This window comes from Danio rerio, chromosome 4 (genome assembly GCF_049306965.1).
Source record: "Danio rerio strain Tuebingen ecotype United States chromosome 4, GRCz12tu, whole genome shotgun sequence".
NCBI classification, from domain to species: domain Eukaryota; kingdom Metazoa; phylum Chordata; class Actinopteri; order Cypriniformes; family Danionidae; genus Danio; species Danio rerio.
Window position 1 is genome coordinate 14,481,076 of NC_133179.1, and position 27,528 is coordinate 14,508,603.

General features: G+C 35.0%; 3 protein-coding genes across 8 annotated transcripts in view; 1 reads left to right on the top strand and 2 right to left on the bottom strand.

Moving 5' to 3' along the window:
* pphln1 (periphilin 1) overlaps positions 1 to 27,528 on the top strand; it is a 66,655-nt gene that overhangs the window by 7,215 nt on the left and 31,912 nt on the right. For all 4 annotated transcript variants that reach the window (XM_073946693.1, XM_073946689.1, XM_073946688.1 and 1 more), the window contains one exon: positions 5,388 to 5,480. The gene's annotated coding sequence lies outside the window, so the exon portion shown is untranslated. The remainder of the gene's footprint in view (positions 1 to 5,387; positions 5,481 to 27,528) is intronic.
* yaf2 (YY1 associated factor 2) lies at positions 1,512 to 17,188 on the bottom strand. Of its 2 annotated transcripts, none has more exon segments than NM_001045268.1 (4): positions 1,512 to 2,951; positions 5,299 to 5,451; positions 16,681 to 16,806; positions 17,097 to 17,188. In NM_001045268.1, coding segments are annotated over 4 exon segments (549 nt in total). In that variant the 5' UTR covers positions 17,123 to 17,188; the 3' UTR covers positions 1,512 to 2,707.
* zcrb1 (zinc finger CCHC-type and RNA binding motif 1) lies at positions 21,277 to 27,505 on the bottom strand. 2 transcript variants are annotated; one of them, NM_001017589.2, is made up of 8 exons: positions 27,381 to 27,505; positions 27,185 to 27,283; positions 25,683 to 25,711; positions 25,477 to 25,588; positions 25,088 to 25,195; positions 24,477 to 24,586; positions 21,818 to 21,890; positions 21,277 to 21,727 (listed from the first exon to the last, which is right to left on the bottom strand). In NM_001017589.2, the coding sequence occupies exons 2-8, from the start codon at positions 27,266 to 27,268 to the stop codon at positions 21,587 to 21,589; spliced, it is 657 nt and encodes a 218-aa protein (NP_001017589.2). In that variant the 5' UTR covers positions 27,269 to 27,283; positions 27,381 to 27,505; the 3' UTR covers positions 21,277 to 21,586. The 2 variants fall into 2 exon arrangements, with proteins under 2 accessions (NP_001017589.2, XP_073802115.1); XM_073946014.1 differs by having other exon boundaries at positions 25,088 to 25,270; positions 25,410 to 25,588; positions 27,381 to 27,498.

Sequence of the window (27,528 nt, forward strand, 5' to 3'; positions counted from 1 at the left end):
TAAAGGTCTTTAAATATTAAGCCTAATATACTTTAATATTTCACCCTGAAAAAAATATCAAACATTGCTAAAAAGAGTTTATCACTTTCTCTTCAGCGTAGTCCCTGCATTTAAATAGTTTTAATTAATTAAATTATATATTTTTATACATTTGTAATATCGTCTAAACATTACGAATCTTTCAGGTATTAAATATGAGGTGCTAGGCTGATTAAATGAAGACATAACAGATAACTTGCAGAGGATAATAACAAATATGCATCCTGGCGTTAGTAATAATGTACATAAAGCACACGTTGTAGTCACATGCAATTGTAAAAGCGGAAAAATTGTGCACAGCTGCACGCATTTAAAACGATTTCATAATCTTGCATATTGTCAGCGGCTTCATCATATGTGCACATTATAGGACTACAGGATATCATTATGTTATATACATAGTAGCCTAGGTAGGTAAATACATCCCTGAATGACATCCAGTTACTGCTCCTCCTTGTGCACAATGTTAAACACTAAAGGGGCAAACAATGAGGTCACATGCTTTGATGACGATGAAATAAAACAAGACCCTTTTATCATATTTCTTCTGAAATAAATAAATAAATATTGATTTTAAATATGTTTAGATATTAACAAAATTAACAAGGAGGGTCATTTTTAATTTTAAGCCTTAAAATGTGGAGGAATTAAGACCTTTTTAAGACCCATAAAAAACATGAAGTCTGAATACAATTTGAAGAGCAAATATCAAAAATAACAGCCATACATGTGGAAATGCTTCAGTGTCATGATTAATATTTTAAAATTACCCAAAAGGAGAATAAAGGAACTGGTCTTTGTGGTCTTGTCTATAAGTAAAACTGTCAGCTTTGCATTCCAATTAGATGAAACATTAACATAGATTGAATATTAATAATAACGGTTTACTGCTGTATAAGGCGATGTCAATAAAGAGCTTAAATTAAGACACCGCTACTAGCTGTCAAGTAAGAAACAATACTCTCTCGCTCTCTTTTTTTTTGTCTCCGAATGAAACTGTATGCCATTGTGTCATATCCTGTGGTGGTGACGTAAAACCACAAAACTTTGATGGCTCACTGTGATTATCACCCTCATGTGATTCATATGCATTTCCACACAAAACTGAACCGACCCATTAAACCACACAAATTCCATCACCTTAAAGAGACAGTTCACCCAAAGAAGTCAACTGTTTTATTTACTCTTTCTCCATCTGGTTCCAAATATGTATGAATTTCCTTCTTCTCTTGAATGCAAAATATACTCTTTTGAAGAATATTAGTGAACCATTAGTTGTTGATTAGTTTTCCCAACAATAGAAGTCAGTGGTTAATATCAACAACCTGGTACACAACATTCTTTAAAATAGCTCAACAGAAAAAGAAACTCATACACTTTTAGGTAAATAGTTATTAAATTCAATATTTAGTTAGGTGAATTATTCATTCTGTTCTTTGTTTGCTTTGAAATAAAATAGTTTGGGTGAGGACGGGAGTCTAAATCTTAAATTTTATTAAGAGATATTTCCTATACTGCAATATATTTATATACCACCATTACCATCATAAAGGAAGGGATGAATCATCATCATTACAAATACATTTCTTTCATCTTTTTTAGTCATAAACCTTGTTTCTTGTGGAATTTAACAGAATTATAGAGACAATCTAACATAAAACAGCTGGAAGAACAACTAGCTGAACAAGTGATGCAATCTACCATGACAAGTGTCAAAAAAAAGGCATGAAAGAGAACAAATGAACAAACAATTTCAAGATTTTCTTTTAAAACCGTACAAAGTACCAGCAGGTGCAACAACAACAAAAAAGAAAAAAGAAAAAAGAAATCCTGTTTCGGTCACAGTTACTCATAGATGGCCCTAAACAAATATTCCTAACACATTTGCTCATCTTTGGAACAAAAAATGAAGATATTTTTAATAAATATGAAAGACTTCGGTCCCTCTGTTCAAAGTTTATAGTGAATAAAAGCCTAAATTAAATGTGTTCATCATAAATTTGATCTCTTCATGATAGTAGCATCAGAGTTTTAGATGAATAGACTTTGAATAAAAAGAAATGTTACAGAATTATTAAAAATATCTTCATTTCTGTTTCAAAGATCAACAAAAGTCTTGTGTATTTTAAAGTATAAATTGTTCATTTTGGGGTAAAACAACCCTTTTGATGCCCACCCTGTAATGCTTTTAAAGTATATTAACCGCAACTGACATTTCATTCATGTAAAAGCAAATACATTTGCGTTCCAGTTGAATCAACACGTTTTGTAAGCCTCAGGTGCTGTTGCAGCAATTACAGATTGTTGTTTGAAGAAATAGTTTAGTCATGACAGTAAAAACAAACAAGAATGGCTGTCGATGATGTCTGAATCCAAACAGACAACACTTATTCGACTCATAATACTACGATGTTAATAAAATTGCCAAAAATGTCATCGAATTCACTTATCGAAATTGCTTACAAAGTCTACAGCTCATCTCAAGCTGACCTACTAGGTGTAGTAACAAATGAGGACAAGTCAAATCCTATGTCTCCAGATCCTATAACGTTGGTAGTAGTGAGAGATGGCTTATATTGCTGGGTTAAGTCTGTAAGTCTTGGCATACATAAGCGTGGTCCTGTTGATTTTTAAAATGAATATATTTTCGGAAGTAATCCACGGTTTTCTAGTGAGATTCCCCGTTGAGTGAGGAAACTTCTCCTCGAGGGGACGAGGATCTGGAAATGCCCTTCTCTGTGTTGTCTGAGTTGGACCCGCTCTGGCTGTGGTGATCTGCAGATGTCGCGCTGGAGGACGAACTGGACGAGGGCTTGGTTTTCTCCTTATAGTCTGTTATGATAACTGTCAGATCTCCCACCGTCACCTCCAAATGCTGTGCGCTGCTTCGGTCCACATTTTTTAACCTGGGCCTGCAGGATAGAGGGCAAATCGATTAAACTTTGGAGTCTTGACTTAAGCAAAAGCATAACGTTGCAGTCTTCTGTAGATTTGCTAATATAGATCAGCTAAATTGCCTAAATAGTTGATAAGCTTTGGAAGATGAGCAATGCTTCTATTCAATGTTGCAAATTCAACTTGTATGAAAACTGGAATTCCATGTTTTCTAAAAAAAAATCCCTGCTTTCCAGCCAGTTGATGCATATTATCATGGATTAAAATGGAAGTTGCTGCACCTTAGGAAACCACTCTAGTTCTATTTTTATCTACATGAACTACTTGTGCATCAAAGATGATGCATGCAATACCTAAATTAGGCCACTTAACATAAAATAAATTGAACAGTTTTAACTGTTGTATGATATTCATTTTCTACCGCTTTTCCGGGGCCGGGTTGCGGGGGCAGCAGTCTTAGGAGAAAACTCCAGATTTCCCTCTCCCTAGTCACTTCCTCCAGCTCCTCCGGGGGGATCGCAAAGTGTTCCCAGGCCAGCGGAGAGACATACTGCCTCCAGCGTGTCCTGGGTCTTCCCTGAGGTGGGAGATGCCTGAAACACCTCCCTGGGTAGGCGTCAAGGAGGCATTCGAAACAGATGCCCCTAGCCACCTCAGCTGACTTCTCTCGATGTGGAGGAGGAGTCCTGGGTGACAGAGCTCCTCACCCTATCCATAAGGCAGCGCCCTGCCACTTTGTGAAGGAAACTAATTTCAGCCGATTGTATCCGAGATTTTGTCCTTTCGGTCATGACCCAAAGCTCATGACCATAGTTGAGAGTAGGAACGTAGATTGACCGGTAAATCGAGAGCTTTGCCTTTTGGCTCAGTTCCTTCTTCACTACAATAGACCAATACATCAACCACATTACTGCTGCCACCGCACCAATCCACTTGTCAATCTCTCGTTTCATCCTTCCCTCACTCGTGAACAAAACCCCAAGATACTTGAACTCCTCCACCTGGGTTAAGGACTTTACTTCAACCCGGAAATGGCAAACCACCTTTTTCCGGTGGAGCACCATGGCCTCGGACTTGGAGGTGCTGCGTCACACTCAGCAGCAAACCGCCCCAGTGCATGCTGAAGGTCCATATTCGATGAAGCCAACAGATCAACATTGTGTGCGAATAACAGAGATGAAATCCTGTGTTCCCGAACCAGACTCCCTCCAGCCCAGGGCTGCACTTTGAAGTTCTGTCCATAAAAAATATGAACAGAATTGGTGACAGGGCAGCCCTGCCGGAGTCCAACATGCACTAGAAACAATACTGACTTATTGCCGGCAATGCGAACCAGACTTCTACTCCGTTCATACAGGGATAAGATGGCTCTTAACAGAGCGCCTCTGATCCCATACTCCCAGAGCAACATCCACAGAATGACAGAAGGGACACGGTCGAATGCCTTTTCCAAGTCCACAAAACACATGTGAACTGGTTGGGCATACTCCCATGAATCCTCGAGCAACCTGGTGAGGTTATAGAGCTGGTTCAATGTACCACTGCCTGGACAAAAACCACATTGTTCCTCCTGGATTCTAGGTTCAATCTATATCGTAAAATGTTGCTAGAATAGTTTATGTATAGGCGATATGTTTTGCATCACCAAAAATGATTGACGTCATGTCCATGTGTTGTGCATATATAGTCCATATATTGATTATTGTGATAGTGAAACGAGTATTGTCATCTGTAGATTGTAGACAATTTAAGAATTTTGCAACTTATTTTCCTGTAGATTTCTGCTGTAAAGCAGTCTGCATTGCATAAAGTGCTCAAAATAACGTGATTTATATTATATTTAAGTCTAAAAATGAGCCATGCCGCTTTCTATAAAATTGGCAGTGAATCCTTTATGAAAGGTGCAAAGTACAAATTTGCTTCAGATTTTGTTTAAATGAGTTTGTAACATTGTAAATGCCTTTACCATCACATTATCGCTGAATAACACACATGCATTCCCTTGAAAAACAAATGTTGTTTAGTCCTAATGTTTTAAAGGTTGTGCATTTGCATTTACAATCCTTCAGAGGAGCATACACTTCAATCACTGGTCCTCTTTAGGTTGTGTGTGTAATTTAAACACTGTATTTATTATTTGTTACAAATATTAATCAAATCTTGGCTACTAAAAGAGGAGGGAAATGTGTTCTATAATTCCTGGTGCATTGCAGTAGAGAAAATATAATTTATACTAAACTAATTTACAGATAGAGACTACCAATCCATTACACACTTTCCGTAGGGTGAGGCACCTGCTATGTAAAGCACAAAAACCACAGCCACTTAATTTGTTTGGGGACAGGCAGTGTATTGCAGCTTCACCTCATTTTCTTGTGGTTGTTCTTTTTCAGTGTGGGTTCTCTCTCATTCTTATCCTTCTCCGTCTTCTCCTTCTTCTCTTTCTTGGGCAGTGTGGCTGAAGCAAACTGCTGTGTGACTTGCTGGGATACCAGCTGGGAAACAGGACGAGGTTTCCTGTAGATTTCAAGAAAAAAAAAAACAAGGTAAGACTGAGAGGCGAGAAAGTGAGAGATTTCAAATGAGAAATTTTCACTAGGGCCTGGTGAAAAGGACTCTGTGGGAAAAGCAAGTTAAAACAGGAAAGTGTTGAAGCCAGTTGAGAAATCCTGCCTACACAGAGTAATCTGAGAAGAATGTGTTTTCTCAACAGTCGAGAAACAGCCACGGTTTTACTCATTGGTTTTCCTTCAAACATCAGGCCAATAATTTAACTCCCTAATATGATCTAATGTCCTCTAATTTATAGCTTTCCCTGCCTAAATGTGGTTGTGTTTAAACGTGAAGTTAATTGTATAAGAAACGCCTCTGTAGGCTGTACAATCTGACAACAATGCTCTTAGCCAATGATTAATCAGCCCAATAAATGTAACATAATAAATTATTTACAAATAAAGATATTAAGGGTCCGATCACACCAATCACGCTTTCACATTCCAAAAACGCCTTTTTTGTTGACAAGAAAACAAGAAAAAAAGAAGAGCCGTTTGTTTTTTTATAACACTAATAGGCAACGACTGGATCAGCTGGGTATTGTGTGAGAGTGTTGCTGCTGATATTAATATATTCTCTCCTCACTCTTCAAAAGTCTTGACAACACAAACACGTGAGTGAGTGCATATTCTGTGCTTATAAATGGCTCTATTTAAATTCGTGTTTCGACTGGTCCATACGGCCAAACTGCTTATCACTGCAAATCTCATCAAGTAGCTTGTTGTTGGGACACAGAGTTACAATGTAACCTGCTCACCTGATGTTTATGCTCATAACATTTATATTATTTACCAATTAATAACCTCATGTGGAACTCTGAATCTGAGTCTCATTTCGGAGTCTGCTTCTTTCCACCAGAGGTCGCATTTCAGTCACGGATGCATGCTTAGAGAGTCTTTCTGACTGACTAAAGTAAATATGTGGCTATCCAACAAGGCAATCCGAGGTGCTGAATTATAATTGGGTAAGCTGGCATTGGGCAGGTTAAAAAAAGTAAAAACAAGACATCGTTCCGGCACAGAACGCCCATTTTCAAAGGAGAATATCTGACCTCGGTTGTTCAGATAAACAAGTATGTTTACCTAGCGTGTTTCTTAAATATCTGCAAACATATTATGATATTTTTATGCTTTAGAAGAGTCAAAAAGGTACATACAGCACCTTTAAATATTTAAAATGAAGTATCAATTTAAAACAAAACTACTTAACACATTGCCTTTGCTAACACTACATTGAAGAATAATAACCAACTAACAACAACTAAATAGAAAATGTCAAATAATAAAGATATAGAAGCAATATCGTGCTTCTCTGTATAAAATATAAAGATATAACATGCAGATTCCCAATCAGCAGCTGCCCAAACAGCCCTGCGAATGCTTCTAAATCAGATGCTGTACCGCTGTTATCATTTCAACACATCGGTTGCTGCACCCCTAATTAACGACCTGACAGCTGCAGTAATTACAGATTATATCAAGGCTTAAGAGCTCATCTAAACATACTGATCTAAGGGTCAAATCCCATCAATAGTGTGGCGTTTAGAGCAAAAGAGATGTACCGTGACCATTGCTCTGATGACAAGAACAGCAGCTGTTACACCAAAATCAGTCTACAAACGAGCAGAATGAAGGCCGTCTGCTTTACCAACACACACATACAGAGCGATTTTAAAAACAGCTTCTCAGTATCTGTGCACTGGTGCAATGTTTACGCTTTCATCCATAACCCCCGGGTGCTTTGGGAATAGCTAATGAAGTTACACATTGTGAAATTAGGACATCTAGAGCCTTACAGCGAAGCAGCCAAGAAGCGGTCATTAGCATTGATCCCGAGCCCAAGGCAAGTGAAAACGGCCATTATTAGTTGTTGTTGTTAGCTGTCTGCCTTCCTCGCTCTGCGCTGCATGTCAAGACCTGGCTGCTTGCTGTGGCCTCTTAACACCTTTCACACTCCGTGCCGTTCAAAGTAAGGCAATCGATCATTTTCTTTGAGATGAATTTCCTCCATCTCAGACGGAGTAAATCGGCATCAACGTTGCTGATCCTGCTTGTTCTGAATGTTTGGTCATGAAATTACTCCGTCATTAGTCACTCTCCGTCTCACGCATATGTGTTGCAACTACGCTTTGTATAATCTGAGCTATTTGCTGGCCGCCTTGTGTTATTGAAAGGGATAAATGTAAGACTAATACTGGGTTTATTTAGCAAAAATTGACTCATGGATTGTAAATCATTCATTTTATTATATGGCTGCTAATTGAATGCATGAGAAAATAACCTAAAAGACAAAAAGACAGAGCTATTAATTGGCGTTCTTAAGCTATTGTAATGCATAAATGTAAAGTAAAGCAGTTAATATTGGGTTTATTTGGTAATAATGACTCACTGACTGTATATTATCCACTTTATGATATGGCAACTTGCAGAATAAAAAAATGAATGGTGCAATGGAGTTATTTAGCTGGCATTCTTGATAAAGTAAATTAACAACATTGAATTTATCCTGCAAGTAGTTGTATTAATAATTAATCATTGTATTTATTGGCTTATTTTCCCTATAAATTAGCAAACAAATGAAAGTACTCCACACTAGGGCTGCAAAGTATATCGTTTGAGCATTGATATTGCAATGTGTGTGTCTGCAAGTCACATCGCAAGATATGCAATGTTAGGATTATAGATGACCAGGGACTACAGGTCAAAACACATGAGATTTGAGGAGACTCGGCACAATTTAAGCATAATAGAGTCATGTGCATGTGTTTTAAGGCCTGTGACTGTAAGCATCTTTAAAGTATTTCATTAGAGCACAAAGAAATGTCATTTTATTAAACAATTTATTTGCATTGTTAATTTATATTTGATTATTCCATTTTTAACCGAATATTGTTAGACTCTCCGCAGAAAAACGTAAATCTGTTTTTTGCACTTTAATATTTGCTTTGTGTTTATTTATGACTATTTTGTATATATGTGCATAAAATACATTTATATACACTCTCCTATAAAATCATTCCAATAAATCTAAAGTCTTTGCAAAAAAAAGTTATTTAAGTCATCTGATGAAATTATATCTAAATATATTATATTATATTATATTATATTATTATATTATATTATATTATATTATATTATACTATACTATATTATATTAATCACAGAGAAAAAAATATCACAATGCCAAATCTTTCCAATATCATGCAGCCCTACTCCAAACACAAAACAATTTAAAAATCAGTCATTTTATTAACTCGCTGTACAGTGTAAAACATGGATTTTCATTCTACTATCAGAATAGCCTATACATTAGATCTAGATCTATCTCCCTATATTTTAATATTTAAAATATAAATAATAAATCAGAAATAACAAATATGAAATTAATATAGTGCACAGGTCTGTCCTGCAAATATTTTGTCCAATTAGGTTTAGCAAGACTGTAATTTAGAGATCCTGAAAGATTTGATTGGCTGCTTAAGGTTTTAATCGTGGCCTGATTCAAATATATAATACATTATAACAGGGCTGCACAATACTGGAAAAATCTAACATGGCAATATTTTTTTTTATTCTGCGATACATATTGAGATAGAATTGATTTAAATGATTCTGCATATGCATAAAATATAAGAAACTATCTACAAGCATAGAGAAATTCGATAAAGAAAAAGATACAAATTAAATAAACAGCATTTTATTGTTTTCAGAAGAGTCTATTTGTATTCAGGTATGTAGTAATTGAATAATCAAATGTAAAATAATAATCTTCGTAGTCTTTGTTGGATAAACAACTCAATAAAATTAATAGTTATTCATTTTTCAAAGTTACAAACAGAACCATTACTTAGGCCTGAATGCTTTTAAAACTCTAACTTAGATAATGGGCCTCAAAAACACTTTGCGTACAACATCGCGTATACTCACGATGCGGCTATTGCGAACGATCACATTACGGTTTTGATGCTGAAACGATATATTGTGCAGCCCAACATTATAATATAGAAATTATATTAAATATAATTATCACATGCTTTAAAAGTGTTCCCATCAAAAAATCTGTATATTCCTATTAAAAAAAATCAATAAATAAATCCAAGTCTTTCACAATATAATCTGGCCTTTCATTCCATTTTTTTTTTTGCCAATCTATAATTAGATTTCTATAATCAGTCAAGTAAAACTATTTCTTTGAATATTTATTCTTAGTAACATCAATGTCAGCTACTGCATCAAACACAATGACCAAATGCGTCTACAAAGCAGTCTTGACTTACTGAAGTGCACATAACAGTTTATAAACTCCAGACACAAAAGCTGCGTTTTCTACACTAAGCCAAGAATCCCTCGGATGTGTTCATATCTGCATGTTTGTGTAATGGCGTAATGACTGTACCGGGGAGGCATGTGTACTCATGGGCTTGAGTGACGGGAAGGGACGCCATGATTAATGCGCTACACTGTGTGAACATGCAGTCTCCATACTGCTCTCCTTCCTTCGCTCCACTGCCAAGCCCCGTTTGACAGATGGCCCTCTGCCTCCCACCGTCCCACCTCTCCACACCACACGTCCCTCTTTCCAAATGCTTGCATTTCCTTTTAGCTGCTTTGCAAAATCCCACACTGCTTCAGTATTCAGCTTCCTCCTCTTTTCATCAGAGGCCCATAACTGTCTGAATCAAAATGAGGTCAACCCGTTTGAGATGGTATGAGCATGCGCCTTTGCAAAATATAGCTAATAAATGATAGCAGGCTCTAGTAATTACTGAATAACGTGGATGTTTTCAGTGGCTTTTGGTTTATTTGGCAGAGGCATGCTGGGAAGGCTTCTGCAAGACTGCATTAGCTTCGCCTTTTTGGGCAAAGAGATGAGAACTCGCTGTGCAGTACTCTGGGATTCTGCACATAGGCAATTAGAGAAGATTTCACATGCTGCTAGACTCTCCTGCAAGTCCACTAGTCCTCTTTAACTGATGCTATACACATGCAAAATTTAAGGATTTACTCAATAACATTTACATATTGTCATATAAAAATAAAAAAACATTATATAATTGGCATTATTTATTAAATGGCATAAATTATATTATTTGAAATAGGGTATATGTACAGCTAGTGTTTTTTCCCTTCTGATAAACATCTGGTGAACAGTTATGTGACTTTCTTTTCAATTTTATAAGGTTCCTTTTAGCATCAATGTTGTAATGTAATTAAAATATAATCAGTTAAATAGACTTAAGCATTCATTTAGTTGTATAAATGTAAAACGAGATGAAAAACTGTATACATGCATGCGCCATCAGGATCAGCAGGTTAGCACACAAACTCCATTGAAATACTGGAGTAAAATACATGTTCATTTTTTAAAGACATGTCAGGGATAAATAGAATTTAATGTAGGGATTTTTGTACATTCGGAGACCGACTTTATATTGTACTGTTTATCAATAAGGCAGTGAAGATAATTGATTTTTAAAGAAGACCTTAAACGCAGCAGTTTTGTAACTGCATACAGTTCATTAAAAGCGCTTTAACTGGGTTACTGAAAATTAGGTCATTCTGCATATACCTTATTCTAACTAAAAATAATAATAGCTTAATTGTACATATGTCTATGCATATAAAATTAAATAGAATACAATAAAATAAAACATTCTAATAAAATGTACCAGCTTATGTATAATTTCAATCAAATTCAAATTATCTAGAACATAACTAAAACATTCTGCTAATAAGAATATGATTTTGCAATAACAAAACATTGTGTATAATTTATTTAGAATTATATACAAGCTGAAAGCAATCTTGTGTGTTTATTTAGAATATTTATAAATGGTTATACACACATTTAAATACCATATAATAAAAAAATAAATAAATATTTACATTAAATGTGCATGTGTGATGAAACTACCAGGGTAAAAATATATCAAAGATTAACATAAAAAAATTAAAGATTAACATTGGCTCAAAAGCCAAGTGGTTAGCATGACGACACAAAGCACCAAGGTGGTCATGGTGACAGAGTTTGATTCGCAGCTCAGTTCTTTGCTGATTCTTACCCTTTCTCTCATTCCCACTATCCTGTCTGTAAAAATCTCAACTGTCCTATCCCAATAAAGGTGTAAACCCCTAAAATTAAAAAAAAAAAAAGATTACTAATTAATTATCCAAAAAAAATAAGGAACAATTGTATTTATAATATATAATATTAATAACATATAATACTAATTATAATATTTGCTTGTAAAATGCACATTGTTGGCTCCCAGAATCATTTGAACAGTTGGTTTTGCACAATTCTAATGCATCTTTTATTGCATCGTTGAACATAAAAGCATCACTCTGAGTGAAAATATAAAGGTTAGATTTATGCTTGGCTCAGTAATCATCCGTCCTCTAAATCCTCCATTTGTCATGAGTCCAGTTCTGTCAGGGATACCCTTATAGATCACACAGGTAATTTCAACCAAATATAAACAACTGCACTTGCATTGTGACAGCACACACATGCGTTAGTCAAACAGAGCTTCAACATGAAACAAAACATAATATAGCTTTCCTTTTCTAAAGTATTTCATTGTGCGAAGTCTTCGTAAGAAACAAAAATGGCTTGGTCCAGAGGGGACGTTCTCTCTGTTTGTGGTAATTGAATGGTATAATACTCTCTCCTGCAGAGCGAATGCTTTTGCTGAGGGGCAAAAAATGTCGGTACACTAAAATTAGAAGATTGCTCGCGGGTTCGGGAGGTCAACAGGGGAACAGCCTGAAAGAAGCTACAGCAGAGCTTCATCAATTAACTGTCAGTCTGTCAGCGAAAGGTAACAACTAAAGAAACAAATCACTCGACAAACAGGAGCAAATATAGCCAGTGTTGAAGCAACATTAAAAACCCATTCACTTAAAGCTTGCAAAGGTGAAATGCAGCCCAAGTGATGCACACATTGTGATAATGATGCTGAAACTATATATTGTGCAGGTCTATGTGTAGTGAACAGGACAAAAATATCATATAAAAATGTTTATAAACAAAAATAATAGTTTTTATTTGCTTATTTTTCCCTTATAAATGTGCAGATTAATGAAACCACACACCACTAAAAAATAATTAGAAATAAAACAAACTAAAATCAGACATTTTAATAACTCGACAGCCACCATGCATCAGTTGCCCTCAGCTAAACCATAGCGTATAAAACATTCATCTGCCATCCGCTGCACATGACTGCCATCTAAGTAAACACCTCGTTGTCATTCACACTTGACTCTTTCTGTGGAAGATGACCAAGCTGAAAACTGCAATCAGCACCCATGCATTGCTGTAGCGTTTCTGCACTGTTTGTCAAACAAAAACAGCACCATTAGAAAAAAAAGTGAGAAGAGTCGAAAAGCTCTCCTCTTATCATAAATGAATGAGCTGCAAGTATCGTGCAATCAAGCGGACATTATCATTAAAACCCATCATTTGTGGTCGTCTCTGTGGTATTATCACAGGGCAGATGTGCAATCATGGGTTTATTTATGGGTACGAGTGTCTGTCCGTGTGTGTGTGTGTGTGTATCCTGATGTGATGATGCCTCCTCTGATGACAGAATTCTTGATTAAGCCGTTGAATGCAAATGAGTTCAAGCCGTCTGGACGCCAGCTGCTGCGGTGGCCTGGACGAGTGACAGCACCCCACCCCCACATAAAAGCCCTCCGCCTTCCCACACGCACTTATGCAGTGAAAATGAACATTTGTTAGCATCAAATAGCTGCTGTAATACTTTAATTCAGCCGTGGTAATGAGATATGAAACTTGAAAGAGACTTGAGCTTTTATAAACAGTCTCCCTAAAGAAAGATGATCATTATCTGGTGCTGTTGTTGAGCGCTGAGGTCTGTCATCATCATCATCATCATCTGCTTTTAGTGAGCGTACAGTAATGTTCTGAAACGCAGATGAGGAATGTTTTACTTCCTGACCTGATCTCATCTTAATGACATAAGGGAAATAACTGACTGCCGACTCAGTCGCTGACTGTTCCAAAACAGGGTTTTTATGACTGATGAGATGAAGGTGAGGAAATACGAGCCCATTAAATGTCTTCTCTGATGAGGTCATTAACGCTTTCTTCTGGATCGCTGCCATGGGACAGGATAGATGCTATCTTGAAGACCCATACAAGCACTAATATACCCTTCGTTAACGGTTATGAACAAAAAAAATTGTTTTTTTATTTGTTTTATTTTTTATTCAAATTTTATTTGTCTTCAAATTCTAGATTTCTCTAATACAATGGCTGCAACAAGAGTAAAATTATTTAACAAAAATGCACCAAAAAAAAAACTGAATGGTTTTCCTTTTCTATTTTAGGTAAATTGTTTGTAACCTAAGCTTGGAAAAAAAAAAAGATCCCAGTATGTTGGCAAAAATAGCTTTGTGGGCACTAAAGCAACATTTAGGGCTCTCTTAACGATTTAGACGCAAAGTCTAAAGCGCATGGCGCAAAAGCATTAGGGGAAATCCGAATCCACTTTTGCTATTTTAAGGACAGAAAAATATAGTTTGCGCCCCGGCGCATGGTCTAACAGGGTTGTGCTTATTCTCTTAATGAGTTATGGGTGTGTTTTGAGCATAACATACATTCAACCAATCAGAGTCTTATCTCACATTCCTTTTAAGAGTTAGTTGCGTCACGCCATGGTCCATTTTCTATTTACATGGTGGACTTTGTAAGTGGAAAAACTGAATGCTTCACTAGCGAGAAAACCGTTAAACAGACCCTCTGCAGTAAGCATAAAGAATGAGCCTCCACCATTCGGCCTCTTTACTTTTACTCTTTACCACTTTAATTTTGTGGATAAGGAAACAGTGTTGTACACACTCCACTAAGGCATTCATTAGCCTACATAATTCATTTCGTTTGTTAAGCGCAAAGATTTGTTTCAAAACTATTTCTAAATTCACTTCTATTTCCCAGCAAACATATAAATGAACAATAATAAGAAAGTGTGGTCAAAAAGATTATATCCAAACACACAGCCTTTTCTTATGCCCCATGTGGTGATGCATAAAATTTATGCATGTTTTTATTAAAACAAATATAAGTATGCACATGATAAATAATACAGCTAATAATAATAACATTATACAAATGCAAATTGTCATGAATAATCTGGAAAAAAAGCCCCAGACATGAAGAAGGCATTTTAAGTATTGGTTTTTATAATTATGTAAAAATAATAACATTTTAATCCTTTATTTTTATATATGTAAAGATATTTGTGTATTGCTAAACATCCTGTGTGTATTAAACAATGTGTAAGCATTTTGACTTGCATAGGCGCATAACTAACGTGCTCTGTGCTGGACTTTAGACCAGCTTTTAGTTGGTAAATGGCGCGGTCTATTTTAGTTTCTCAAAATAGCAACGCTCCAACAATGCCCTTTAACACACTTTCTTTTTAGACCGAATAAGCCATGAGTCCACAAAATGGCGCAAACGGCTTTGCTATTTAAACGTGGTGCAAAACTTGAAAATTAGAGTTGTGCTGGTCTGAAAATAGCAACAAATCGCGCAAAACACATCTTGCACCTTATTGCGCCAGGTGTATGATAGGGCCCTTAGTGTTCAAAGACATTTCCTGATCTTCAACCCAACCCTTGAAAATTACTAAAAATCTGTATCATGCATACCAGGCCAGTAGTTGGTGATGCCACTTCATCTAGAAACACTGTACGCCTGTACACACACAGTCTTTTGGTCCACTATTGGCGTTTTCATGTTCAAGTACACACAAATGCCTTTAACACATAGTATAACTATCATTTTAAAACTTTGACACTTTATTTTTGGCTCTAAAGACATTGTTTTGTGTAAATAGTAAACAAAGTGGACAAAAATTTCTGTATATAGTTGATAACTATGCTGTGTAATGCCCACATGCCCTCCGTGTTGCAGTAACATTTTTCTTTTTTCCCTATTGTCAATATTAAATTAATAGGCAAAAAGCACACACAAGGCACACAGCTCATGCAGAAGTCCCTCAGGCCAATCTGCTTTCTGTTTATCAACATGCCAAATTAGCATGACCAACGTGAACCAGTTGCGATATTTATGTGTGGAAATCATTCACCATTATGCAAAACTCCAATCTGCCGAGATTCCTATTTATAGTACATAGACTTTTGAACATCAACCATCAGTAAACATGAATGCATCACATTGAAAAAACGTCATTAGCTTTACAAATTTCCTACTCAAACTTGTCAACTTGGCTTTGAATACTTGCTAAATCATATTTTTAAAATCATTAAAGTCTACATATTATAATGAACTGCTTTTAATTTTCCCAAATTACTTTCGCATTTAGTAACCACACCATTATGTCAATATACTTGGAACTATTAAATAAGGATACAAACACCAAGTTCAAGGTGTTTATCCTCCAGTATGTGCCATAACATTACATATTATCTGTGCATTCCTAATGCTTTCATGTGTTAATATGAATCTAATCACAAGTGGAAACATTCAGCGTAGTTTTTGCAGCATTGAAACCTGCCTCTTTAAATCATTTCCCCTTTCACATGCTAAAAATAATTGTGCTTGCTTATTTCTGGATATTATTTAACAGTTCATACACCCACCCATCCAAAATCTCAGTAAAAAATACAAAGAGTATCAGGTATTATCAGGAATGTCTCGCTCTAATCGGTTTGATTCAATTCGATGAAAACACATACCAAGTGTAAACAGGACCTTAGATCAAAACAGTAGAGAGACAAAATTGATGGACAATTTATTGAAACTATGCAGAAAAACGTATGCTATTACAATGATCTGCTCGGAGGTCATGTGATGCCTTGCCAATGTACATATAAACAATGCTTTGTTTATAACTACAAATGAACTGAAATGCACTTTAAATGACTCCTGAAATAGCTTTGAATGTAATGGATGTTTTACCAACAGAGCGGTTCAGTAATGCGATACTGATTGCACACACTTGCTCCCGGGGTTATAAACATTGTATTAACTGTGTAATTATTAATACACACAAGACAAATGGCTGACTCTGGCAACCTACTGAGCTGGCTATCCGGACAGCATTTAAAGGCATCTAGTCAAGTCTAAACATACTGTCCAGGCAGTTATATCACAAGATTTGAAAAGCAGCTCGTATGCATACATGCATGTTTTATCACTCACCGGGTTGACGTGCCCTTCCTGACATCGCACATCATGCATTTGAACGCTTCGGCGGTGTTCTTGAATGTACACACGCTGCAGTCCCAATAGCCGTCGTCAGAGGAGGGCTTCGCTTGCCTTTTTGGCCTTCAAAAAGCAAAACAAACAGAGAGAAAATCACACCACGGACTGTGGAAGTCTCCGACACATATATCAGATCTTATCCATTCACAAAGTCAGTCGGACGGCCGCGCGAGCGACGCGATTTTTTTTAATGAACTGACACTTTAGGTTGATAAAACAGCCAGTCCGCCATGGTGGCCACTCTTGTTGCGTCTTTCTCATTCACGCGCGCTGCCTAATGGTCTGTTTGAGAGCCCTGAATCGACCTCTTCTTGAAGCCACGGCTGTGGGAGTTTCTTTCTGTTTGTTTTTACCTCGTCGGACTCCTCTTGTCTCCCATGCTGCAGAAAGTTTTGTGGGAAGCGTTGCAGGCACCGCCGCCTCTCGCGCTCTGTCCTCCTCTCGCGCGGCTCCCAGCTGTCGTAGAAAAACTACAGCGCAGCGGTGGCCACGTGACCGCACCCCACCAATCAAAAGCCGGGCTTTATTTTCTCAAATGTAGGGGTCGTGGGGTTTACATAAGAAGAGTCGTGCTTCTGCTTCACCCCGAATCAACTGTGTGGTTGAGGTCATTAACTGCACCACTCATAACCCTTGTAGGTCAATAAAAAAGTTATATATAGGTTGATAGAGGACAAAAATGTCAATGTAAAAAAATAAAAAAAACATAATAAAAGTAGGCTTATCATATTTATTTTTTTACTCTGTCGTTTTTCTTTATCAGAGTCAGCATAACTACTAAAATTGCTTTAATTTTAAGTCATTCAAACATTGAAATTACAAATTGTTGGTAACACTTTACAATATGGCACTCATAGTTAATGTATTACTACACGGTTATTAACGCAAACAATATATTTATAACAGTGTTTATAAATACCATCTCGGTTTCTAAAAAAATATTAACATTTATTTAATAATATTAACATAAACTGAGTGTAAATAAAATATATATTGATAATATGTTGTTAGATACATTTTAAAAAATCATTTTATGACGAACGCAAAAACAAACATGTGACAATTTTAATCAGTGTAGCATCACTTTCAGGTAACTTCTGTCCATGAATCTGGAAAATGTTTTTGTTTGTTCAATTAGTGAGGCTAACATTTAAATTTCTCCACAACTGCCCCAAATCTGCCTTATGTGTTGTTGTTTACGTTCAGTTTCTTGCTTTGCTGTTGATCTTTGTGCTTTAAGCTATGTCAGGACATGTTCTATGACTTTTCACATTTGTCCCTTTACCCCATGTTGCTGATAATTACACAAACTAATTACACAAAATTGCACACCAGCTACTGTACATACACATGCACTGCACAATTATTTCACTGTATCTATTATTTGTTATTATATAGTTATTATATTATGTTATATAAAAACATATTACATACTTCTCTGCAGTTATCTTTGTTTATTGTTTTGTCTATTTCTACATTTTTTTATTGCTGCTATTAATATTGCTTGTGTCACTGCAATGACACTGCAAAGTCTCTTTAGTCTTTACATCAGGGATTTATCCGTTTTTAATAGGCCGGTTTTTCATTTTTGTACATTACTATATGAAATAACAAAACTGACTCATTCTGAAAGATCAATAATATAACATAAGTCAAATTACTGTAAGCCACAGGCCATAAACCATTTTTATTGCTTGAATTTATTTATGAATATTTTTTTCTAAATGTTAACAAAGTTTTTGTTTAAAAATACACTGAAAAGTCCTTGAATTTGACTGTGGTGAGGTGTAAGAACGATGTATCTTTAGAAATAATTTGTCAGAAGTATTAGTGTAGGTCAGGATCAGCTCTTTTACCCTCAAAACCAATGAGATGTCATTGAATTACATGAATTTGGTTCACTTAAGCATGTATATTTATTACAAAAACATTTAAAAATAGCTGATCCCCCAATAGTCATTTTGAAGAAGAATGGTGTCTTCTGCATGCTCATACACCAGTATGCAGCTCTGTTACTGGCCAATATGCTGGTCTTTTCGGTGATGTCTTCTATTCCCTGTCGATGATCCCTGACTTACTTTCTGCGCTGAATCTGGATTTCACGATCTGAATTTCTGGTTTTGAATGTTAGAAAATTGAATTTTATGTTCTGAATTTCTTCACCTTGAAAATTTGAAGCTGTATTTTTACAAACTAGAAATCTGCAGTCTAGTAATTCAGAACACAAACAAACACGTTTGAAAATACATCTATAAAATTTGACTTAAAAAATTCAGTCGTCTTAAATATCAGATCTCTAATATTAAAGTTATATAATTGAAATTGAGAAATTCTAATAAAAAAATCTAATTCAAATTTAAAAATCCTAATTCAAAACGTTTTTTAATAGCATATAAAAATTCAGATTTATTAAATTACAATTGTCAAGCATTAAAATGATCAAATTCAGATTGTTTTAGCATTTTATTAGCTCCGTAGTATAAAATATATCTGTTGTTTAATTTTTCCACTTATTTTAATGTCTTTCTGTCCTCTTGAAAAAATCACTGTTTATTAAATACATTTAACCAGCATTAACTAATGAAACCTTATTGTAAAGTCTGACAAAAGTATATTTTAATTATGTTACACTTTTTACTTACTTTACCAGAACCACCCCGTGACAACTACCAAAAACATGCTTGAAATTACAAATTGTTGATAACATTTTAAAATATGGGGCTCGTAGTTAATATATTACTACACGATTATAAATGCAAACAACATATTTATTATTGTTTATTCATTATATGTTAATGTTAGTTCATTGAAATAAAGTTTACAAGCATGACCTTTGGATTTTATTAATGGGTTAGTAAACATTTAACTATGATTAATAAATGCTGTAAAAACAATTTTCATTATTATTTTAAGTAAATAAAGTATAATTGTTGGTTTATGTAACCTTTATGCCACTTATTTGTACATACATTTGTACATATTTTATTATTTGCTGCTATTACTTCAAACAAACTTTTAGGCCTTAAAAAGTTCACTGAAATATTGGGTTGTAGGTCTCAAATCATTTTAAATAGGTTTAAATTAATTTTCCTCTGTCCAGGTAAAGCTACCCAAGACATAATATTTATAAATAGGCATGTTTTATAACAGAAATGCATTAGGTTGAATAGTTGTACTCAATCAGTTTGGACCAAAAGCCAACAAATATATATTTTTGATTATTTATGTAATTGCCTCCAAAATAAATATACTTTTTACAATGTTAAACTTGTCATTAAAAAAAAAAAAATCTAAATCGTGTATACAACTAGAGTTTATTTTTTTAGTTTAGATCACAATTAATGGTATTAACTACTGGCTAATCACCTGCCTACTATCAAGACATTAATGCTCATTAGTAGTTCTAAAGTATAATCTTATCCTGCATCCCTAATCCTACTCTGAACCTAAAGCCAACTTCTACCTTACTAATAACAAACAGCTAATAAGTAGTTTATTAAGCTAGAAGTGTTAGTTAATGGTAAGTTAATACTGTGAATTGTGACCTAAACTAAGTTACCAAAGTATGTTGCTAATAAATATATAAACATTTTTGTGGCAAGCATAATTTCCATTGGCCATTAGAAAAAAAATCATTAGTGTTTAGCCCTGTATAAGTCTAAACTTTTATTCATAATTGTCTTAAATGTGACTTAATGAAACCTGCAGAAACCCTGATTATAGATACAATTTGATATTCACACCAATATATGTACATAATTTTATCATTTTAAATAATTAGGCCTCTACTGCTCAATAGTTGAATATTTAATAGCATTTATTTTTGCCAGACCCTGAAAAAAAGTGCATTTTGCATTTAATAAAAATGTAGCATTTCATAAAACTACATTCTTTATAGAATAGAAGCCTGTTAACAGATTTTATGACATGTCCTTTAAATTGTGAAAGATATTGCAGCTTTAACAGTTTTCAGATGGGACATTTTTGTCCTAAAAGTCTTGAGAGGAAGCGTTTTTGTACCTAGTTTAAAATCTATTAAAATAAGAGGGTCAAATATTACATTTTGAATATGATGCACTTTTTGCTCAGTTGAATACAAAAGAAAATAAACTGAAGAATGTTGGAAACCTGTAACCACTGACTTTTACAATATTTATTTTTTCCGCACTGTGAATGCCACTGGTTACCGGTTATCTAACATTCCTCAGTTCATCTTCTTTTGTGTTCAACAGTACAAAACAGTTCAAACTGGTTTGGAACAAGTCAAGTGGGAGTAAATGATGACAGAATTTGCCTTTAAAGCCGCTAAAATTATCACTAAATAAAAAAGACACTCATATTTGCCAATTAAATAAAGTTATATAATTCATTTCAATTAACCTGTTTACACTTTTTGGTGTCTTTCTAATTGAGAATGCACATACTGCTATTGAAAACCTTGCATACCCACATGCATCACTTATGTCAGTGAGTCAAATGATTTCGGAAGCTTTCAAATGACTGTCGAGAGTGGAGGAAAAGGTTGACAGGAAGTTATTCAAAAGAGTTTATTTTCCTGGAACAACAGCAATCATGTAACTAAAATAAACAAGCCTAAATTATATTTACAAAATGTAATAAAAAAACTTTACAGAAGTTTGGTGGGGGATGTTTAAATAAACTATATTCTGAAATATCAGAGATGTATATATCTGAATAAATATTTGTGAAAAATTCAGATCAAGAGTTTAATGTACTGCAGCAAAGTCTGACAAAATTATAAATTTAGATCAATATGTGGCTTTCCTAACAGGTAAAAGCGGTTGAGAAGAGGCGATGTGTTCTTAGCACATAAAAGTGTGAGTCAGTCACTGAGCTCCTCCTCGTCACTGAAGTATGCGCTCTTTTTGATCCTGGGTTTGTGGGTGTCCTCTGATGTTGATGCTTGAGACGCATCTTCTGCAGCCTGCTTCCTTCTCTTCTCCTCCTCCTCAATGCGTGCTTGCTGATGATCATTTACAAACGGGTATATTTATCACTGAACCCAATTCCTACTTAAGGATTACATTAATGATTACTGATGAATTCAACTTACCTGGAAAGCAATTGCCTGACTTAAACTGTCCAGTGCTGGATCCTCTCCTTCTTCCTCACTGTCCTCTGGTTCTCTAAAAAAAAAAAATTACATTTAATTTATGCTTGCACTTTATTGTAGAACGCATGTACTTACCTAAACAGTAAAGGTTTATATAAACTAACTACTGTAGATGTTAAAAGGGATAGTTCACCCCAAAATGTAATTGTATTTACTATTTAGTCAGCCTTAAGTGGTTTCAGATAGTTTTTTTTTCTCTGCTAAACCAAAAAGAAGATATTTTCAAGAAAGCTGAAAATCCGTAACCATTGACTTCCATAGTAAGAAGCACAAATACAATGGAAGTCAATGGTTACAGATTTTCATCTTTCTTCAGAATGTCTTATTTTGTGTTTAACAAAAGAAAGAAACGCACAAGTCTGTGAGAATGGAAGAATGGCAGAATTTTCAGTTTTGTGTGTAACTATTAGAGTTGGGTCGATAGACGATGCCATCATCCATCGCAGAATGCTGATTGACATCACGATGCTGAACCAGCATCGTAATCCTCCGCCCTACCCCTATCGTAGCAGCAACCCGCTTGCAAAATACACACTTAGGCCCTGTTTACACTGCGTCTAGTTTTATAAAGGCATTTTAGAATGAAAACAATTCACACTGACGTTTCATCTAGCATTTCTGAAAAGCCCTCCTTCCACACTATACCGCACATCACAAGACCACACACACACACACACAAACACACACTCTGTCATGCGCTGCAGTGTACCTGCACGTCTGAGCTCCAGCAGTCAGCAGGTGCTTTGAGCACAAAACCACAGAGAGCAGTGCACGTCGGACAGTTTATTAAACATGTACTGCTTGATCTCGTCTCACTATAGTTGTTAAACGTGATATTTATTTATTCTCGTCTCTATCTAACGACTCTTCAGTCTTTTGAATCTATCAGGTAACGTGCCACAGCCTCAGTACACTACTTCAATCTTTCACTTTCACGCTTGTACTTAGTAATTTTAGCGAAAACCTTACATACTGTTGGTTGGTTCCTGTTGGTTGTGCACATTTTTTACGAACCAAGTTTGTCAATGCCATTATAACAACACCGATTACTCTGCTTATACATGCCAGAGTCCTGAGGAAAAAGTGATTGACAGGTGGTAATTTGTGTGTAGCTTATCTTTATTTATTTATGATTTGGTTATGGGTAAAACAAAGAATATGCGGGTCAAGTAGTTGAAACAGTAGGCTACAAATAATTCATTCATTATGACTTAATTATTCATAAATAATTAATTCACCGCCACCTATGATGCTATCGTCCATCGTAATGTTTTACATTAGACATCGTACAATGCCAAATTGGTCTACATTGCCCAAGCCTAGTAAATATCCCTTTAGGGTTGGGTTCAAGCAGTGGTCTTTAATCCCAGTCTTCATTTAATTGTATACAGTGGCCCTCCAATCATATTTAGCATGTCTCTCTCTTATTTAATACACCTAATTCAGATATTTAACTCTTAAGAATGCATGAAGCATGTTCTGATTGACAGGGTGCCAACAGTGTACATTGATCCCTCCTTCATGGCTTCCCACATAGCAGTTTTTTTTCTTTACATCATTCTAATTAGTTCTTTCACAGATTTGCATAACATCACGGCCTGCAACATTTTCACACACAGATAACACTTAAGAGACGTGTGAAGTGACATTTTATCCATCCCTCTGTAAATAAATACAATATAAATTCACATTTCACACTCTAAAATGCCATTCAAATAAAAACAATCATGAGTTGGAATATTTGTTGGACAGTTGAATTAGGACAAGCATCTGAGGTGTTAAGAGAAACATACAGTATGTGTGGCGTGAGGACTGTAATTGAGAAATGCTGGTTTAAGGGGCAGATTTATGCATATAGCTTATGTAATTACTATGCTTAGTAGTACATATTTACTAACAAAATGCATTAAAGCGGTAGTTCACCCAAAAATGAAAATTGTAGTTTATTTATGCTTCACTTATTCGAGTGTTTTCTTCTGTTCAACACAAATGAAGATAAACTGAAGAATGTTGGGAAAAAGAGCCACTGACGTGATATTTTTTGTTCTTACTATTGATGTTAATGGCTATTTTTTTGTTTTAACATTCGTCAAAATATCTTGTTTTGTATTCAATAGAAGAAAGAAATTTATTTGTTGTTTGTAATCGCTTAACTGTACGTACATTTTCATATTTGGGGTGAACGATCCCTTTAACATACACGATATAGGCAAATATACTACGAGTAGAAGGTTTTAATCTTGAAATGCTATTAAACTGTACAGTGGTTAGCACTATTGCCTCACAGCAAGAAGGTCGCTGGTTCGAGTCCCGGTAGGGCCAGTTAGCATTTCTGTGTAGAGTTTGCATGTTCTCCTCGTGTTAGCGTGGATTTCCTCCGGTTTCCCCCACAGCATAGGTGAATTGCATGAGCTTAATTGTCTGTAGTGTATGAGTGTGTTTGAATGAGAGTGTATGGATGTTTCCCAACACTGGGTTGCGGCTTGAAGGGCACCTGCTGCATAGAACGTGCTGGAATGGTTAGGGGTTCATTCTGCTGTGGGGAACACTGAAATAGAGACTAAACCAAAGGAAAATGAATGAATTAAGTAGTACTTACACTTCTTCAGGCTGCTGGACCTTTTTCTTTTTTTTCTTTTCTTTTTTAGGTGGAGGTTCTCTCTCTCCTAGTAAATTTTTGGGACAGGCATAACTCAAATGCCCTTCTTCCTAATAGAGACAAATAATATTGCAAATAGTAAGAAACATTAAAACTCTTCCCATATCATTTAGTTTCAATTATACAAGTATCTGCTGAAAATGCTATCTATCCATCCATCCATCCATCTATCCATCCATCCTTTTATCCATCTATCTATCTATCAATCACAATAAAACCTAAATATCAGAAAAATTACCATGTGAAGCATACTATCCTATAAAAATCCAAAATCAAACAAAAAGTGCTCAAAGGTATCTTAATTAATGTGTTGGTGCTCTTTGGGTAAGGGATTCACCAGAATAAACAGCAAAAGTAAGTCCAAGGCACTTGTAAAAAATAATAAAAACAAAAAAATGTGAAAAAATATTAAAAAGCCTTTAATGACACGACTATTCTTTGGGGAATAGTTAAATAAAGTTTTTAAATATTTATTTCCACATTTTTCGAGTGCTTTGGACTTTTTCATAATCTCCTATAATAATAATATGTAAATTAAATCACAAACTTACCCCACATTCATAACATTTGGATTTGTCTGTGTAGTTTCTCTTTCGGATGAATTCTGCAGCTCTCCCGTTATCTATGGCAATGCTGGCCTTTACCATTCTCCCAAACAACTGGAATAGTCCAACATGTTAATTTGAACAGTTTAAACTAGGGTTGTCCAAACTCAGTCCTAGAGGGCCGGTGTCCTGCATATTTTAGTTCCAACACTAATCAAACACACCTGAACCAGCTAATCAAGGTCTTTCCAGGTATATTAGAAACATCCAGGCAGGTGTGTTGAAGGAAGTAGGAGCTAAACAATGCAGGACACCGGCCCTCCAGGACCGAGTTTGGACACCCCTGGTTTAAACAGACCATTTGTAAGTATTGCTGTTACATAATATGAGCATACCTGTTTGTTGTTCAGTGAGCGAGAACAGTTATAAGCAGACTCCCTGTCTAGAAACAGCACGAACGCCACTCCTTTACTCATCCGCGTATGCTTGTCTTTGACAATAGTCACCCTTTAAAAAACAACATTGTCACTATTATCAAGCCATGCATTGACATAAATATAGAAGTATAATACAACTGAAATTACATTTATAGGGTACTTACTTGACTACTTTGCCATATTTTGAGCATAACTGTCGGAAAGGGACAATAAATATTAACATTATCTCTGAGTTTACTGCAAAAATACATAAATATGTATACAAAAATTTGATATAAAGATAATAAGATAATATGTGATGCTTTGTTATTTTTAGGCCTGTCACAATAATCAATATATCGACTTATTGTACAACACATAAAAATGACCTTAATCATTTCTGGTGATGCAATATATATTGCCCATACATAAAAAAAAATCTCTTCTGGAGGTGTCAGGGTCAGTATAATTAAAAAAACACTACAGTATTTACTGTAAATTACTTTAGTTTATTTTCATGTGGGTGCCTGACAACTGAAAATAGATCTGGTGGCAGATATCGCATCCTCTGTTACTTTTTACCTTGCACTTTTTGTTAACCTCCATTATTATTTATTTAGGATATGTGTTTTCACATTCTGATTCCAATGCCTCATTATTAAACCGTTAAAATGACTATCAGATGACATATTCTTAAGAATAAAATGTTATGTGTTCTGTGGAAGAGTGTGCTTGCATTGTGATGCTATTATATTGTCATTGTGGCATTATATAATGAGTGGCAAAAATGGTATTAAAATGACAGTAAATCATTCATCACAAAATATTTTGTGCAAAATATCTTACAATAAAAAATAGATATTATGACAGGCCTTATTGTATTTAAAACTTATAATATTTAAGTTAATAATGTATGCTTTATATTAATATGTTTATTTAATAAGATCAACAATGGTAGAATGTATCATTGCTATTTTTTTACTCCTTTATATTATTTTAGATTAAATGCACACTCCTCAGGTATTCCACAAGGGCTCAGGTTTTTCATTTACCTGACAGTTTATCCAGCACTAAATAAAATGTATACTGTCTACGGTTTTATGATTGCTTAGCTTAATAATTATCCTTTAAGATAAACTGAAATTACAAAACTGGCTATTAGTTATCTTATTTATTAATGAAAACAGTCACTAAAAAAATGTTTGGATTGCATTTCTTAACTCCTAATGTCGCCAGTTAACACACTCGATGCATTTTTAAATTTCAACACATCCAATAGTTTCCAAAATATCAGCCACTACCAAATGGTCGATATGTCGGTTTATGGTAAAAGTATCAGAATTAATACATATACTATGGAAAAAATCTGAAAATATGAAGTGTAAGACCAATTTATAAAAACAAAAAAATCTAAATAAAACATTTTTGAATACTAAATCACCTTTATTTTTTGACGTATGCCATAAAATATTTCAGATTGTCATTTAACATGTTTTCTTGTTTTTTTCTTTTACATAAAACCAAAATCAAGTATAGTAATGAAACAGGATTGTTTGTTTGATTATTTCGTCAACCAACAATGCTGTGTGTGTGTGTAAACCATTATTTAAAACAGCCATAATTTAAAGCAATCAAAATATGATCATCCACTTGGCAGTTAAAGAGATAATGTAAACATAATTTGCACCTTGTGCATATCGCTGTTTGTCAAGGAGAATGGGATGTTAGACACATAAACAGTGCTTTTGCTGGGCGCTAAACCACCACTCATCTTTATCCCTGGAATCTGAAAAAGACCAAATCACATGTCACAACATGCAAAACATGATCCTTAAAGTACAAAAAAGTAAAGTACTACAAGGTTATATACATTTCAGACTTACCAACAATAATTTTATGCATGAATTGAAGTATTATGCACAAAGGACATTATTTATGACAAAGAAAAAAACTGCGTTTATGTTTATAAATCCGACGCAAAACATGAGCGCACCGCAACCCGGAAGATAAAGCCTTGCCGCTGTCAAAATA

Excerpts from the sequence above, each read along its gene's own strand:
- yaf2 (XM_017355102.3), bottom strand. The coding sequence starts at position 16,975 with ATGGCGGACTGGCTGTTTTATCAACCTAAAGT. Across the intron at positions 16,807-16,943 it reads CTGTTTTATCAACCTAAAGT|GCCAAAAAGGCAAGCGAAGC; the intron begins GTCAGTTCATTA and ends TGCTTTTTGAAG. Across the intron at positions 2,952-5,298 it reads AACAACCACAAGAAAATGAG|GCCCAGGTTAAAAAATGTGG; the intron begins GTGAAGCTGCAA and ends TCTATCCTGCAG.
- zcrb1 (NM_001017589.2), bottom strand. The coding sequence starts at position 27,268 with ATGAGTGGTGGTTTAGCGCCCAGCAAAAGCACTGTTTATGTGTCTAAC. Across the intron at positions 25,712-27,184 it reads CAAACAGCGATATGCACAAG|TTATGCTCAAAATATGGCAA; the intron begins GTGCAAATTATG and ends CCTTTCCGACAG. Across the intron at positions 24,587-25,087 it reads CCAAATGTTATGAATGTGGG|GAAGAAGGGCATTTGAGTTA; the intron begins GTAAGTTTGTGA and ends TGTCTCTATTAG.